Below are 18393 nucleotides of genomic sequence, written 5' to 3'. Positions count from 1 at the left end.
AGTAAGCTGTCAGCTAAACACAAATCAAGTAAAATCTTTTGTTTTTTGTTTTACATGCTGATGCATATGCATATACACAGACAAAACTGGAGAGAAGGGTAACATCTTTATTATTCCAAAGTTTAAAAGCGAGTAATTAAAAGTGCAGTATTTCATGGCCCCTGTTAGGTTGGGTACCCCTGAGGACAGAAACCCCTTAGAGGAGGAGGTTGGAGTGAAATGACAGGGGCTCCAGATCCCTTCCAAAGCAGCCCCTGGACAGCTCACTTCCCTGTAACATCGCATGTATTCATTCATTCATCCCAGATAATCAAGTTCATAATGTGTGCTTCTTCTAACAGGGCATGTGGGCCACATTTTTCTTTTTATTACATAACCAAGGGGACAATGTCTAATTATTAGGGCCTATTATCCTCATTATTCCAGATAACAATTACTCCCTAGCTGAATAAAGGGATAACAGTTATGATTATGCCCCTGATGCTCCGATAAAAACACTATTAGAGATTTATCACAGTTTTAATAATGAATTATTTTTTATTTGCTCAATCTCATTAATTAGTAAACTTTTTAGACTCCTGCTTAAAAGGTGCTTGTTATTTTTGGATACAAAGCTTGGGTTAGAGTATGGGGAAGAGAAGATTGGGAACATTCAATGAATAGCAAGGACATCTAAACCAGTCCTTACCATTAAGCAGTGAAGGAACTGGGTCCCTCAGTTCATATAAAAAGTATACACTTAGCATTAGGACAACTGGCTTTATAAAAGCTATTACAGTATATCAAAAGTACTTCTCTCTCTAATCCCAGTTGAATTTTGTTTTGTGGCAAAATTTTGCATACGATCTATTTTGGATGAAAAGTAACATTTCTGAAAATATTCTGAAACAAATGCTTCCAATTTTTATTTAACTAAAGTGAAAGAAAAACAATTACCTGAACAACAAATGTTTTATCTGCAAATCCTGGAGTCATTCCCAAAAGGCTCATGTAAGAAGCCTCATTGATGAAGTTTTCAATTCCATGGAAGACACCACGACCAGTGGCAGAGATACGCCCATGGATACCACCTTGACTGATGGGCTTACCAGTGACACAGGCATGCGCATTAATATCCTATAAGAGAATTAAGGCTTAAGTGAACATGTATCAATCAATAAGCATCTATTAAGGATCCCAAATGCTGGGGATACAAAGACAAATGAAACGGTTCCTACCCTTGTATTCTATCAGGAGGAGCCAACACGAACACATAAAAGGTATTGGCATGTGAGCTGAGCTTTGGAGGACACTTGGTGGAGGTTAAGAGAGCACTTTCAAAGGAAAGGACCTGGGAGATGGAACGTCACGTGTGGCAAGCAGCAAGGAGGCCAGCTTGACAAGGCTGCAGAGGAAGGAGCATCCTTGAATAAACTGAGAAAAGTAGGCTGGAGCCAGGGTGTGAGGGCTTTAAATATCAAACAAAGGATTCTGTATTAGATCCTAGACCCAATAAGAAGTCCCTAGAGTTTACTGAGCAGAGGAATGGAAGGTCAGACATGAACATTAGGAATTTTGGCTGGTGTGTGGAGGATGGGTTGTAGAAGCAAGGAGACCAATTACAAGGCTATTAAAAGAATCCAAGCCAGAGGTGATGAGATCACAAACTAGGGTAGTGGCTTTGTTAGTAGAAAGACCGACAGGAGAGATATTGAGATAAAAACTGACAAGTGAGGGAGCCCAAGTTAATGAACCTGGGTGAGCTGAAGAATTGTGATACCCTCACCTGAAAGAGAGGTGTCTAGGGGATGGAGAAATAAGATAGTGAGCTGACTAAGGACATCCTTAAAAATCACCACTGAGCAATTAGTGATGTGGGTGGGACTAAAGCTTGGGAGAAAGGCCAGGGCTAGACAAGAGATCTGGGAGTCATCTGCCAAGAAAGAAGTGAGCCCATGGAAGTTAGGTCATTGAAAAACGTAGAGAGTGAAGAGGGCCCCAGGACAGAACTTTCGGGCACACCCCCAGCAAAAGAGTCTGATGTGAAGGACAGTTCAGAAAGGAGAATGGGGAGTATTCAGAGAGAGTGTCCAAAGGACAGAGCGCTCAACAATGGCAAATGCTCAGAGAGAGCAAAGGTCACTTTGCATGTGGCAACAAAGAGATGACAGGTAATGATGGAAAAATCAAAGGGGCTGGGAAGTGAGCAAGGGGAGGAAATGAAGGGAAGAATAGGGAGTACTGAGAAAGAAGAAATAGGAAGCTAGTTTAACGGGATGTTAGGATCAAGTGAAGGTCTTTGAAGGAGGATGGAGACCTGGTAGGTTTGGTGGCAGCATGGAATGCACCAGGAGACAAGGACAGACTGAAGATTAGAGAGGGGGACGGACTGTCTGCTAAAGGAGATGGCACCAAGGCTGGAGGCAAAGAGTAAGGGAGAAGTGGGACTCATAGGCCAAGTGGAAAGCAGCATCTTCTGCCAAGAGGGAGGAGGAAGGGGTGGTGTGAGAGGCTGCAGGAGAAGAGAGGGCAATCACAGTGGGCAGGCAGCGCAGCAGGGAGGACTGACGAGAGAGCTGAGATTAAGTCATGCCAACATGTATCTGGTAGCAAAGTGAGCTGAGGTAGAGGAAGTAGATGGTGGGAACGAGCCAGGGTTGGGCTGGGGAAGCTGAGGAACTGCAAAGCCAGAGTCCTTGGGGAAACATCAACTGCTGTCTCTGGCCTAAGGACAGAGGCCAGTATGAGCTGAGTACACAAGTCCTTGAGAGAGGAGGGGGACTAAGTCTGGTGTTACTGTATCCTACATACTTTCAAGGATCAGAAATGGCCCGTTTACCAGCCAGAGGAAGAGGCCACACTCCCTAACGACATGCCTAAGTGACTACCAAGTGTGACAAGGTTATTTTATTAGCTCACCTCACCACAGTTCTGGTTGTTTTTGCTCTTTAAAGGAAGAAGCTCAGCAAATCTTGGGTGGAGGCAACAAGACTTTTAACCAAACATCCAAAACTTACTGCTTGGCTAATCAACCCAAACTGTGGACTTGGTGCCTTTTATTCCTGCATTCAACAAGGGCTTACTCAACCTGTCCCCTCACTCAGTGGGCGAAGGGGCCCAAACCACAAAACCCATCTTCAAGTGCTTCCAGTGGTTGGTATCATCACTTTCCCCATGACATCCCCAGACCCTCCCCTGCCTAAGCCTTTTCCACTCTGATCTTTATTTTTCATTCCCATACATCTACAGTGTCTGCTTCTATCATTCTAAATGTGGAGCCATGATAAACACAAAAACGGTTTGATAGGTGGCTTCTCTCCAGGCTGACAGGTAAGTGCTTCAAGGATAGGACCCTGGTGGTCCTGTTCTTTGTACTCCCTATTAGGAAAGGGCTCTGATTACAATAGCTCAGTAAAGCCATTAGGAATATCCAATTCATTATGCTAGGGCACTAACTCACATCGAATTAAGGCTACTAACAATGCACGCTAAATGTCAGATCAAGGAAAATCTTTTCCTGTAGCAGATCATTCAGGCTTGAGATCTTCAGCATTACTAACCTCTGAAGCTCATTACTAAACTTGGCAGCCATCCACAGCCAATCTGAAGGGAAAGCTTGGTTTCCTTTTCACCCCCAGATGGGGACATGACTTCTTCCTCCATAGCAACTGTCAGGCTGCTTTAGTGTTTGCAGGATGTCACCCCAGGATTTCCAGAAATGAAACTTTGGGGGAGGGGGATTTTCCTTTACAGAAAGCTGTAACAAACAGAAGTGAGGTGCACTTGCATGGCCCTTCTGACATTTTCAGAGTGCTTCTATACTCAGGACACCTGGTAGAACCTAAGGATTCACAACTGGGGCGGGGAGGGGTTGTGAGAAGAAGGGCACGAAGGACAAGTGAGACAACTCAAAAACTAAATTAAATGGCCTAGAAAACCTCAAAAATCACTCACCAACCGTTCAGTGACTCCTGAAACTCCTTGAATAAAAGGGAAAAGCCCCTCATTTCACAATGAGAGATGGAGAAATAAGAGAGACAGAAGGCCATAAAGTGAAGGAAGGAAAGGAACATATGATGATGCTGGACAGGTAGGCTGAGGCTCAAGTTACAGAGGGCCCTCATATTGAAAAGAAAAGTATACATCTGATTCTAGAGCCAGTAGGGAACCACTGAGCAGGAGTGACGTGGTCAGCCCTGCACTTTGGTAGCTGAAGACGGATGGAGCGAGGAGACGACTTAGGGCAGGGATCCCAAGGAGAAGGCTGCTGCAATAGTGGAAGGAGTAAGATGGTGACTAGATGAGGACAAAGAAGGACACACACACACACACACACACACACACACACACACACAACGACACTAGAGGCAGAAGCCCTAAGATTTTGACTGGACATAGAGGGTGAAGGGGAGTGAAGGGCTGAGGCTGAGCCCAAGGCTGCCAGTTTCAGTGCCTGAAGGATGGCAGGGGGCAGGTTTTAGAGGAAAGTTCATCAGTTCTGATCTTGGCATGATGAGATGCCTGAGATGCTGGCTATATTGATGGGACACTGCTGCCTTTTGAAAGAGCAGGCATACTTGTTCTGCCTGGAACCAAAGGGCAGAAGTAACAATAAGCAGAAGTGGGAGAGGCTATATGCAGGGGAAAAGGCATTACATCGTTTCCCTAAAGTAGAGGAGGCTACCATAGGAGGTACGGAGTCTCCCTTTGTTGGATGTCTCCGAGTACTGAGAGGTGCTGCAGGGGGGATTCCCAATAGATTCTAGGTCACAGAATTAGTGCTAAGATTGGAACTAACATGTCTTGGCTCCCAGACACCGGTCTGACAGAGCTCCCACTTCTTATTCTACTCAGGGAGATAGAGTTCTGCTCACAGCTCAACAATCACCACAAACACTCAAGATCTGACATCAAAAGGTGGGCAAAGTTGGTGCTCAAGTAGACCTGTATAATAAATGACGACTCCTATCCCAGTGAGGAGGGGCTAGGTCAGAGGAATGCAGTACCTTTTGGTAACCAAACAGTGTGCTTTCATCCACTAACGGCAAAGTTCCAAACACAATGTGGGTGGTAAAGCACAGGAAGTGATTTAGAAAGCTGTTCTAGAGCAAATCCAAACAGGCAAATGACTGTATAAAAGCAGAGATTTATGGAATTCGTTTTCCCACAGCTTTCTTTCATGAATAATTAAAGCTTCTCGTAAGAGTGCTGAGCAGCACACCCCTTTTGTGAGGCCAAGCTGCAAATGCAGCTGCTGAGGGCAGGAGCCAGGCTACCTTGGACACCAGTATCACCAACCAGCACCAGAGACTCAAGTCCGCCATGATGTCCCGTTACCCACACAATCTGTCTCAGTGCTGAGCTGCCTCTGAGCACCTGCTAGGCTTAGCTTCATGAGCAGCAATTAGTAATTAAAATTATAACATTCTTGCCTGAGGCCCTAATTTCTTCTTCATGTTATTTCAACAAGAGAACCTCAGCTTACAAGTACCAAAATGTTTGGCTGACTCTGCACCAAAGCTTTGCTTTGCCATCAGGGTGTGCTAAGCATACCAATATCTTGTTTGGAAGCAGCAAACTCTACAAAGGCTATTTGAGAAGATGGAGCACGAGAACTTGTTAGACCAACTAAGAAAGAGGTGAAGAAAGCTTTTGAGGGGAGGAGGATAACATTGCAGCAGCTGCTTTCCCGTCTTCTGGCCCTTATTAATTCACCCCTGGGCCAACAGGCTTCTGAATGGTACCTCTGATTTCAAACTCTCCCCTTTCAAATCCATCAAGTGTGAAGCATCTGAGGCTTTCCACGAGGTCTCAAATCTACTCCTTCAGCCTTACTTCTAACATTTTTTGGGGGGTGAGGAAATGAGGGTTAAGTGACTTGCCCAGGGTCACACAGCTGTTAAGTGTCAAATGTCTGAGGCTGGATTTGAACTCAGGTTCTCCTGAATCCAGGGCTGGTTGCTTTATCCACCTAGCTGTCCCCTTACTTATACCATTTCTAACAATGCCTCTTGTGCTCAAGGCACTCAGTGCCTTTCACTGTTCCCCAAATATTTCTTATGTGTTGCTGCTTCCATTGCAATGTAATCTCAAGTCCTCATAACAAAGTGCAGGTAGGTATTGTTGGGGGGGAGGGGAGAAAATAGGGGAAAAAACTGTAAAAAAAAAAAATTGGAAAATTGATCCAGGATAAAGAAATGAGACTAAAAGCTTGCGAATTACAAAAAGGAGAAATGACAAATCAGGAAGAATGACTTGAACCAAAGAGGTGCTGGAGGCAATGATTTTGAAGGTATGAAGTAATCGGATTAGTGCCTAAGACTGCAAAAAGATACTAAAGCAAAAAAAAAAAAAAAAAAAAGGCACCCACCATTTATTTATTTATCGGGGAAATGGTCAACTGACTTGCCCAGGGTCACACAGCTAGTAAGTGTCAACTGTCTGAGGCCAAATTTGAACTCAGTTCCTCCTGAATCCAGGGCCAGTGCTTTATCTACTACACCACCTAGCTGCCCCCTGCATAGTATTATTTTTTAAAAGAGGTGATCTGAGAGAAGCAGTAATAATTGTTACCCTTACTTTCTCATTTTTTTTACCTTAGAAGCAAGTCCACTTGTGGAAAATACAGGGTGCTACTGAATTTCCCCACACCCTTTCTCAAAAAATTTACTCAGTAAAACAAAGCTTTGCCTTCATATCATTTGTTCTTCCATTTATAAAGACACACAGGATGTGCTGACAGAAGTAACAAGAGAAAACTGTTCAACAATCCTCCGATCATTAATGCTGAAAGGTCTAAGACAAAGCTTGCCTGAAGGCATCTGATGGTGATGAAATTGTCCAGGCAAGAGGGATTTCCTCTAGATGAGGCCCCCCAGATACAGTTATCATACTACAGCAAAGCAGGTAGGTGAGTAATAGGCATTTATTAAACAGTTACCATGTGCCAGGGACAGTGCCCAGTAAGCCCTAGAATCCTAACTTAGGGCTTCCTCAAAGACATTCATGGCACCCATGAGATTAGTGTCAATATCTACTATCCAGGGACTGAATCAGTCCATCTGCATGTGAATCTTGGCCAGAGAGTAAAGATGAACAATAACTAGAATTAAACAGGAGAAAGACGACATGCTAGACTGCACTAGGGATAGCAGACAGTACTTTCAACTATTTCCAGCGGTTTCTTATTTCTGACTCCAGGAGAGGAAGTATAATATAGGGCATGAAGAATTAGGCTAAGAGATCTGCCTATGACCCATCCAGGCTGGATAACCTGGGCCAAGTCACTTAACTTCTCAGTACCCTAGTTAACTCTAAGACCATAAGGTACCAATCTGCATTAGTGAAGGAAACTTCTTCAGTGGGATGCCAAAGAAATCAGACCAGGTTAAAAAAATTCTGCTAATAATGCTGATGTTCTGAAAAATCTGAAATTGTGGAGGACCCAGAGAACAAGAATTGCAAATAGAGTAGGCTCCATATGCAACCTATCACCAGTGATGACTTCAGTCTCATGAAGTAGCATGGGGTTTATGAAGTCCATGGTCAGAAAAGGGAAGGACCTGAGCCCTACAGGAGTGCCTCTGGAGGAGATGCACAAGAGTTCTCTAGGATGAGAAGGCATGCCTGCATGTTAGGCATCATCCCTCTCTTCCTATTTCCTGATTTGTGCATATCTACCAAAATAAATTGCTTCCTGAGAGACACTTTGATATCCAGTAAAAGGAAAGAATTTTAAACCAATCCCTTCTCTGGTACTTACATAATGTCCTATGGTATTGGCATAGGTATCTGCAATCCAAGACATCTCTCTTTCACCTGTGCTCATGTCAGGAGCAGGAACATCAACACCAGGTCCTGTTTGCAAAAGACAAAAGTCAATGCAATCAAAATCCATAAGTGACAGGAACACCAAGAAGCCTTTGAAACAAAAGCCAATCTAACCTAAAATCTGTTTGAATAGTCTGCAAAATGTCTTGACAACTTACTGTTTCACTGTAAACAGAAAGCTGAATCTTTTAAAAAGCCTTAGGTGGGGCAGCTAGGTGGCACAGTGGCCCTGGATTCAGGAGGACCTGAGTTCAAATCCAGATCACACACTTGACACTTACTAGCTGTGGGCAAGTCACTTAACCACCATTGCCCCACCCCCCAAAAAGCATTGGGCACACACACACACCCATGACTGATTTCTCAAGTAGATATAGTGGTGGAAAGAACCTGGGACAAATCAATGTATAAAAACACAGGCAATGCACTTGAACTCCCTCTGGTAGCATAGCAGCCCCTTCCTCCAACCATCCACACTCCTGCCTACCTCATAAGGTTGCTGTGAGAATAAAAATGAGACTGTGTTAAGGACTTTTGCTATTTAAATAAACCCTCACTACAGGGACAAAAATGTCTGTAAGGGGAGAATAAGCATAAAGGAAAAAAAAATTATGGCGCATATCTGAACTACTATGTGGACAAGTGCTTTTTTTCTTTCTTTCATTCATTTATTCATTCATTCACACCATATACTAAGATCAAAGTCCAGAAAAAATAACTCAAATGACCTATGGGTGGGAAATCTAGGTAAGGAGAAACAAACAAAAAGAAAAGGGATGATTTACAAGTCTTGCTCTTGAAATAGATCAGGGTGAAAATTTCAGGATACTAGAAACTTGAAAGTATTATTTGTGGGGCAAATAATAAAAATATGGTAAAAACTTTCCCTTTTTGTCAACTCTCATGATTTACTTTCTACAAATAATCACCTGTAACATATTAAGTGATAATCATACAGAAGTAATACATAATGTCTAAGAGTTTTAGGTGCTTTCTTATTGTGCTCTTATTCTTTGAAAAATGGTAATCTATGGATGGTTCATCTGGTAATTATTTTCAAAATTGTGTATTCTATGACCAAGACGGATCATTATTATCACTTTTTACAGCAAATGTTTGTTTTTGTTTTTTTACGGGGCAATGTGGTTAAGTGACTTGCCCAGGATCACACAGCTAGTAAGTGTCAAGTGTCTGAGGCCAGATTTGAACTCAGGTCCTCCTGAATCCAGGGCCGATGTTTTATCCACTGCGCCACCTAGCTGCCCCTCATTTGTATCTATTCTGTAAGTAAGGATATCTGTACATGCTGTAGGCTTCTTGAGGGGAGAACAGGCATTGAGTAAATACTTTCTGATTGAATACATTTTCATGTTTTCATGGAAGAGGCTATTGTGTGTTACTTCTATACAGAATGACTGGGAGCCAACTAAAACCATTCTGGTTTGGTTTTTTTTTGGTGGGGCAATGAGGGGTAAGTGACTTGCCCAGGGTTACACAGCTAGTAAGTATCAAGTTTAAGAGGCTGGATTTGAACTCAGGTCCTCCTGACTCCAGGGCCGGTGTTCTATCCACTGTGCTACCTAGCTAAAACCACTCTGTTAATGGATATCATGGAGAGCAGCATTCTACATACTTTCAGAAAAGAGCCCAACTCTCAGCATCTATTCAGATGAATGCCAGATTAAATCCTTAAAGCATATGGAGATGAAGTCCACTTTAATAGGGCAAGCAGCACAGTGAGACTCAGAGAGCCCTGGCACTGGAACAAATAAATGGGGAGACAAAGCAGAGCTCAAAGAAGCCTGGGGAGACCTGGGCTAGAAACCAGAGCGCACGTCAAGCTCCCTCACTTCTCTCTTCACCTCAGTTTCCTCATCTATAAAATGGGAATAATAATGGTTTCTATCCTATTCCCCACAAAGGACTGCAGTGAGGAAAGTGGTCTGCAGTAAAAGCTTGGACACCATGTAAAAAAAGTAAATAATCATAATACATACCAATAAAGCCCTTTTTGGCTAGCTCCATGGTAAACCTTCTTGTGATCTTTTCCAATTCATTATCCTATAAAATATATTTTTGATCCAGTTATATTTAATCCTTAAACCGAAAATCGATTGAAAGCAGCTAGACCCCAAAAAGGGCCCTGTCTTGAAGCTTTGTGGGCCTCTTTTATGGGGTAACCACACTGCAATCTCTAGGTAGCTTCTCACAGGCTAACTCAGAGATTGCCTTCACAATGGGGTCACCCTCAGGATCATTTGAGTTATGTCAACTTATTTTAAAGATCTAAAACATTCAGAATTGGTTTGGGGATAACTTCAAATTCACAGCAAGCCCAAAAGCAATGAGCTCTGGTTGTCTCAGAACTGAAAGACTGTCAATTTTTTTAAATGACAAAAATCTAATAATACAAAAGGGCTTAAAGCTGTAGCTAAGATAGACAAAAAAAATCCCAAAACCTCAAAATTTTTTAAAAAATTCAATGTAAGTATAGTTACTTAAAGAAACAATGGCTTCTAATATACAGGGATCTACCTCTTTACCAAGTAAGGAAAAGGTCAATAGCAACATCAAGTGGGTGACCTTTTATATGGCAATTTACCAAATGAGTAACTTATTTACTTGTTTTTCCATTTGTCTTTTAAGCAATAGGGTTCATTAATCTCACCTCTGCTGAAAGGAGAAATCAGCTGGGAAAACAGCAACACAGAGTAAGGGCAGAAGGAGCATTATTTTAATCTTCACATACACATAAAGGTAGAACTTACTGAATAGTGCTTGGGATTGATTTTAACACCAGCTTTGGCTCCTCCAAATGGCACATCTGAAACAAGGAGAGGGGAAAAAGAGAAATTGAATACCTGGAGTAAAAATGTTCGAATTTTGAAAGCCAAATTTTGTCTAAGTCTCAGTAATTAACAATTATGTCCTGACAAATCTATACTTAAGTAAATAATTTTCTAATATAATAAGGCCTGTAAGAATTTTATGTGGCTGACCCGTTTAATCAGAATTTCTATCACATTCAAATTTGTTATTAACACAGTCCTACTAAAATGGTAGTGCATTCAAGAAATTTTGATTTTATGTAAAAATAGATTATGCATAAAAATAAAAATTACTAGAGTAAATGAAAATTTACCCATATAAAAAAACCTTTCTTCTTTTTGGAGAAATGGTAACAAAGAAACACATATGCCTCAAAAGCTAATTTCTTACTACACTATTGTTAAAAATAACATCCAGACATCACTTTTTTCTCCAAAAGCTTAGAGCACTTTTAGAACATCCTACCACAAACAAGAAAGCTTTCTTACCAACCACAGCACATTTATAAGTCATCAGAGATGCCAAGGCTTTTACTTCATCCACACAAACATCTGTACTGTAACGGATACCTAGAAGAATGAGAAAGATAAAAACAAGTTTTAAGGAAGCATGAAGACAGGCCTACAGGTAAACTTTTAAAAAAACCCAATGTTTTTTCCAACTAATAAGCACTTCTCTCTTCCTTTACCCTGCCTCAACAAATATCCATAGTCAAGCAAAATACTGACAACTAACCATGTCCCAAAATGTGTCTCATTGTCCATCTTCTGTCCACCACCTCTCTGGAAGAAGGTGGGCAGCATGCATCATCACAGATTTCCTAGACTTATGGCTATTGCACTAATCAAAATTCTTAAAGCTGTTTGTCTTTATAATATTCTTATTACTACAGAAATTGTTGTGCCCGCTTCACTGATTCAACTCATAAAGGCCTACTCGGGTTTCTCTACAATCAACTCCTGTATCATTTCTTATGACCCATTAGAATTCCATGATGCTGGCTGATGAAGCTGCTAGGGTCAGAATATATTCAATTTATGCCATGTAGTTTGTCTGTGAATTCTTGACAGCAGAGATCTTTTGGCTTTCGTTGTATCCCTAACACTTAGCACTGTGCCTAGCATACAGTAAGGTGTTTTTTGTGTGTGTGTGTGTGTTTTTTTTTAGTGAGGCAATTGGGGTTAAGTGACTTGCCCAGGGTCACACAGCTAGTAAGTGCTAAGTGTCTGAGGCCGGATTTGAACTCAGGTCCTCCTGACTACAGGGCCGGTGCTCTATCCACTGCGCCATCTAGCTGCCCCTATACAGTAAGTTTTTAATAAATGCTTATTGACAGATTTCAGCCATATCATTTTAAAGTGATCATTATATTTGACTTACACAGTGCAAACACAATTTTTTTCACGTTAATTAGATCAAGAGATATCTCAGCATATATTCCCTTTTTAAACATCTGTACCTATGTAATTAAGCTTACATTACACTGTAGATTTAAACCACCTATGAATACAGTGGTGTTTCATACTATTCTGCTATCACCAATTCTTTGCTGCTTGCCTCAGCTTTTTTTTTGGTGGGAGGATTAAATGACTTGCCCAGGGTCACAGAGCTAGTAAGTATCAAGTGTCTGAGGCTGGATTTGAACTCAGGTCCTCCTGAATTCAGGGCTGGTGCTTTATCCACTGTGACACCTAGCTGCCACCTTGCCTTAGCTTTCTCTAGGTATTGTTTAGAAGAACTGCTCAATATCCTTCTCCAGCTTTTAGTAAGTGTTTACTCAAGGGTGGCTAGGTGGTACAATGGATAGAGTACTGGCCCTGGAGGACCTCAGTTCGAATTCAGCTTCAGACACTACCTAGCTGTGTGACCCTGGGCAAGTGTTTAATTTCTGTTTAAAGCCCTTCATAAGTGGTCCCAAACTATCTTCCTAGCCTTCCTGAGTATTACTCCCTACTGGGGATTCTGTAATCCACCCAAGCTGACCTCTCCCTCTCACACACAGTGCTTTTGCATTGGCCATCCCTTTTGCCTACAAGGACTCATTCCTCATCTCTACCTCAGAGAACTTATTCTCTTGTTATTCTGTAAATATTTTTAAGTACTGGCTTTCCTTGTTACAAGGTTAGCACCTGGAGGAGGAGGAGAGCCCTGCAGTGGAGGCTGACAAGTAGAAATAATTTAGTAAATGCTTGTTGACTGAAGGAAGGTGGAGTGACTTGCCTCAGGTCATCCAGCTAGTAAAAGTCTATGGGAGACTTGAGTTCAAATCCAGCCCCAGACACTTAACACTTGCTAGCTGTGTGACCCTGGGCAAGTCACTTGGCCCCAATTGCCTCACTTAAAAAGAAAAGTCTATGGGAGAGGGGCAGCTAGGTAGAGCACAGTGGATAAAGTGGATAACTTTAAAAAGTTTTCCCCAAATAACACCCCAAATTGAGTTTAGGTTTGGAAGTCCTAGAGATAGTCTTGTCCAAAAAAATAAAATAAAAATCCAGTAACATTTTTGTCCTTACTCACCAGGTGAGCAGGCAAGTACTTGTATATCTAGCTACATTTAAAATTATGCAGATGAATCTTTTTGTTTTGGTGAGGCAATTGGAGTTAAGTGACTTGCCCAGGGTCACACAGCTAGTAATTGTTAAGTGTCTGAGGCCGGACTTGAAGTCGGGTCCTCCTGAATTCAGGGCCAGTGCTCTATCTACTGTGCCACCTAGCTGCCCCCGCAGACGCACCTTTTAAAGATGTTAGCGTAATCAGTATCTTAGTAATCAGATCACTTTGAGTGCCTGACTATGCCCCGAAATCTTCTGGTAGAGAAGGTTAACATTAGGTTTCAGTTTTATTGAAGAATGCATATACATTCATCTGCAAAGCCCCTCCCCCAAATAAAATAGCTGAGATTGTGTATAGATTGGATTTTATATAGAAGGAAATGGGTAAAACAGTGGGTATCACCTTCTACTATGAAGTACAAAGGATAGCTTATTAGAACCAAGGACACAAAAGATAACCTAGTGAAGGCATTTCTGTGACTGGCCAACATACTAAGGCTATTTCTCTGACTTCAGAAGTCCAGTTTTTTTGTCAGGTAATAGGCCAGTAGCAGATGATCTGTTGGCTAATGGGGGAGGTGCTATACATGCTTTAGATAAGCCTGTGAAGTACAAAGGTGGCCTGGATCCTAAAAAGTTTTAACTGTTCAGAACTTGACTTCCATCCAGACAAAAAGCAACCTAAACCAACCTACTTCTTCAGCAGATTCACGAGCTGAGGAGCCTATATACAGGCAATGACCAATGTTTCTCTGAAGAATTCTGACGTTTGTATTTCTCCCACATTTGCACAGTAAACAGTATGCAGAGTGGGAATTCAAATATTTACTGACTTAGTAATGTTCACAATTGAGTATCAAAAGCAGTTATTCCAGATGATCATATGGGTATTCTCAACACCAACTCAGAAGCATAAAGACTACAACACAAAGCAAACAAAATGCCCATTAAAAAGGCCTGAAAATTATAACGTGAGTCAGAAACCAGCTATGACTGTGCTATGGATTACCATGGAAAACACTCAAGTTTCCACTGGATGAAACCCAGGAATAGTCTTATTTACAAAGTAAAAAAATTTTTTTTCTACCAACCACACCCAGTCAGAACCCAACTGCAATCAACAGAGCAGGAGAGGCAAGGCCACAAAATTAATAGTTTCAAAATCCTTTCTTTTTTCCCAAGTGTTTTATTTTCTTTTGTCTTCACCTAAGTTATTCTAGTGGGGTAGGAAGAAGAATCTGCATTAATTCTAGATGAAATCTTTCTCAAGAGCATTTTCTAAAAGAGGGAATGTTTTAAAATGCTTTTAATCTATTCTTTAAACATTGGTCACCAACTGTATGCAAGGCATTGAGGCACTGTGCTAAGTGCTTACAGGCACAAACAGTTCCTGCCCTCAAGCTTGCAGGTAACCAACTGTAGAGAACTTTAGGACATCAGTACAAAAGGATGGGGAGTTGTGGTCTTGGTGATCATCCTTTGTAATTAACTGAAGAATTGAAATGATCATTTCTGCTCAAGCGTTAAAGTCATAGTACTATTGAGAGGTAGCTGAGATTTAAAAAAAATACTTATGGGAAATTTAGTTTACTAATAATTCTTTATTTCAAGATAAAGCTAAGCACAAAACCCTAACTTTTGGGGAAAGTATGCTGTCTGTGCATTGTCTAAGCTTAAACCCCATTCATCTACTTCCATTTTAATCAGTGGATTAGCAAAACAAAGTAACTTGTGTATGACAGCTAATGCTTACCGATAATGGAACAGGGGAAGCCCTCTATCTACTGGTCTGGGACCTGTGATGGACACCCCACGGAGCATGTCTGTGCCTGGCCCCTTACTCCATCATTAGCTCATTATCAGGAAGGACTTGGGCTCTGGGATAACAGGCACCATCCCAAGAAGCAGATACAGTATGGGTCCAGGCAAAGACCCCCTGCTAATGGACGGATGTGACCAGAAGCTCTCAGTTGGATTCCTGGTCCCCATAGTGGGGAAGGAAAAGAGTGCTAAAGAAGCCAGGAAGAGCTGCTTACTCAGCACCTTTAAAGAATTTTGAGATCAAAGCTACTGTCTCCTACTTCCCTGTGTGTTTGAGGACTGACAACTCTCCCTTGGACTTACTAGGGGGCAGGAAAGGATTTCTTCCTCCCCCCTTTCTCTTGGAGGTGGGCTTGACTACAGCTCAAGCCTCTGGCTGCCTCTTTTTTTGGGCCTCTTTTCTTAAGAATGGGGAGCCACATCTGAATTAAGGGAGGGAATTTCCTCAATGGGAGTTTTTCTACTAATGGGGTCATAGAACCAGACCCCCAAAATGACATTTATACATATAAAAAAATTTTTTTTTTTGGTTTTGTTTTTGTGGGGCAGTGAGGGTTAAGTGACTTGCCCAAGGTCACATAGCTAGTAAGTGTCAAGTGTCTGAATCCAGAGCCAGTGCTCTATCCACTGTGCAACCTAGCTGCCCCTAAAAATATTTTTTTTTTACAAGAATGCGGAGCCAAAGAGCAAACCTGAGAGCTAACTGTAATGGGGAGGACAGGTGAGTAAGTTCTGATTGGAGGTGGAAGATGATTTCCACAACTCTAACCTAACCAAAGGAGATGACCACCAGAAGGATGAGCCATTCATGCCTAGCAGGCCAGGAGACAAAGCTCCTGAGTTACTACTAACATACTACAGATCTGAAGTAAATATAAAATCTTTTTATCAGGGAATATACTGGAACTAATGGGCTGCTGTGCCAGGTTTTTAAAATGTTTGTTAATATGCATTTATTAGGCTTTTAAATACTTTTTTGTAGTAAAAGAAAATAACTAGCCTATGTTATCTACTACTTTATATATTGAATGACTTTTCTAGAAGGAACCCTATTTCTCACTTTTGGGAGAACTCGGTCATTAGCTAAGCCTAACATTTAAGAGATTTTTTTCCTGGGGTCCCTGAGGTAGGGGACATAAAGAGCCAGAGATTGATTTGCAGGAAGTAGAAAGTCCTCTCTTTGGGGGACAGTCTCCCTCCAGAGGACTGGACCCAATATTCAGGGTCTATTGTCAAGAAGGTATGGTAAAAATATATATCCGAAGTTTTAGCTGAATCATTTGAGAGATTGCGCATGCTACTGAAGCTGCTTTTGAAGGACCTCCTTTTTGGGGGAGGAGAACGCGAGGAACTTCTGGTACATGGACTTAAAAGTGAGGGCAGGAATGGAATTGGCGTTCTCTGGCTGCTAAACTTAGCCGTTGCAGTGCTCGCAGGTAAGGAGTTGAGAAACAGGAGGTTGGTGTTATGCTTTGGTTGTGCTGGTTCTTGGCCTGGCGGGCAGTTTGGGATTCGGTGAGTTTTATAAAGGAAAATAGACTAAGTTTAGATCTAAGGTCATTCATCTGTATTTCTACTTCCCTATTTCCCTAATTGGTATCACCATTTGTTGTCTAATTAATTCCCAAGCAATAAAAACTAATCCCTCACAGATTAAACCTCAGAGGCTTCTTTTTCTTAATGCTCTGGGAGATATATATATAATATAAAAGGGAAAAGTTAAAAGGGGGAGTTTAATGCTCCGTATATCCAATTTTGAATCTCACAAAGGTCTATTCTCCACTATGGAGCACAGGTGATACAGGATGTTTATTGACAATAGAACTTTAAAAAATATGTCTTAGGAAGTTATCATTAAAGCCTGTAGGTTTAAAAACTACTCAGAGGCAGCTAGGTGGTGCAGTGGATGAAGCACCAGCCCTGGATTCAGTAGGACTTGAGTTCAAATCCGATTTCACATAGTTAACACTAGCTGTGTGACCCTGGGCAAGTCACTCAACCCTCATTTGCCGCCCCCCCTTCGCCCTCCCCAAAAAGATAGTGATTGTTGAACCGGAATTAAAAAAAAAAATTACTCCCAAACAAGTTTATATTAAAAAGTCAGGACTGTATGAGGGGTTAGAGTTTGAAGTCACTTGCTCTATCCACTGCGCCATCTAGCTGCCCCCACACATCCCTTTGCAAAAGTCACATGCAACTTGCAGAATGCATTCCGTGGCTTCAGTTTCCCAAAATATAAAATACCTGTAATGACACTTGACATTCAAAGGGAGTCAAAAAGGACCATATATGGCATTATGCAAGTTAAGAAACAACTTGGTAAACAAAAGTTGAGAACTATCTTTACATGTAACGGAAAAAATAAAATATCTCATAAAACCAAAAAAAAAAAAAAAAAAAGAAACAACTTGGAAATAGTAAATGTGACTTTTCCAGTGTTTTAAGATTTTAAAATAGTGAAATTTGGATAAAAACTACTTACATCATTTTGTGATTACCTAAAAATGATACAGAATCCTCTGGCGACATAACTGACAAAAATGATAATTCCAAAATGACAACAATAATGGCAATGTATACAGCTTTCAGGGGAAATGAAAGTTAATTTGTTACTATAGTGACATTGGGAGAAAATGTCAACTTACTGCCCATTGGGAAAAAAAAAAGGTGACTAAAAAACCAAGTCAGTTTGAACTTTTTCTTGCTTTCACTGGTTATGAGTCACAAATACCCCCACCATAAGCTGGCATTTATTTTTTTCATGAATCATATAGTAACGGGTAGATGTAATAAACAAAGCCGCAAATTTGTTTTTAAAAAATTAACCACTAGCTAGATCTCGAGAAGGGAAAAGTAGTTCAGCAAAACCAATCAATACATCAAGGCTAACACTTTATGTAAGGCTCCACACACCAGTGTCCCACATCTGAAAGACAGGAAGACAATGCAGGCTCATCTCTCTTCTTCAGGACCAAATTTGGTCATTATAATGTCACAGCATTATACTTTAATGTTATGATGTCTTTTTCATTTATAGTTATTATGTACACTGCTTATTTTTCTTGCATCAGTTCATATAGTGAAGTGAATCTTCTCATACTTCTTGGAATTCTTCATATACATTATTTCTTTCTTTCTCTCTTTTTTTCGTGGGGCAATGAGGGTTAAGTGACTTGCTCAGGGTCACACAGCTAGTGTCAAGTGTCTGAGGCCAGATTTGAACTCAGGTCCTCCTGAATCCAGGGCTGGTGCTTTATCCACTATGCCACCTAGCTGCCCCCAGGATTTGTTTAACCATAGTGTTATCCATGGGCATATGCATCTATTGTTTTCTGCTCTTTTCTACTACAAAAATGTAATGCTTGAAGTATCTGGTGTGTGT

General features: G+C 41.2%; 1 protein-coding gene across 1 annotated transcript in view; it reads right to left on the bottom strand.

Moving 5' to 3' along the window:
• GLUD1 (glutamate dehydrogenase 1) overlaps positions 1 to 18393 on the bottom strand; it is a 35377-nt gene that overhangs the window by 6863 nt on the left and 10121 nt on the right. The window contains 5 exon segments of the mRNA XM_043982993.1: positions 937 to 1116; positions 7742 to 7836; positions 9807 to 9870; positions 10578 to 10633; positions 11127 to 11207. Of these exon segments, the coding sequence (XP_043838928.1) occupies positions 937 to 1116; positions 7742 to 7836; positions 9807 to 9870; positions 10578 to 10633; positions 11127 to 11207 (476 nt within the window).

Source organism: Dromiciops gliroides, chromosome 2 (assembly GCF_019393635.1).
Source record: "Dromiciops gliroides isolate mDroGli1 chromosome 2, mDroGli1.pri, whole genome shotgun sequence".
NCBI lineage: Eukaryota > Metazoa > Chordata > Mammalia > Microbiotheria > Microbiotheriidae > Dromiciops > Dromiciops gliroides.
The sequence above is the reverse complement of the archived record's forward strand: the minus strand, read 5'-3'. Positions and strand labels throughout refer to the sequence as shown.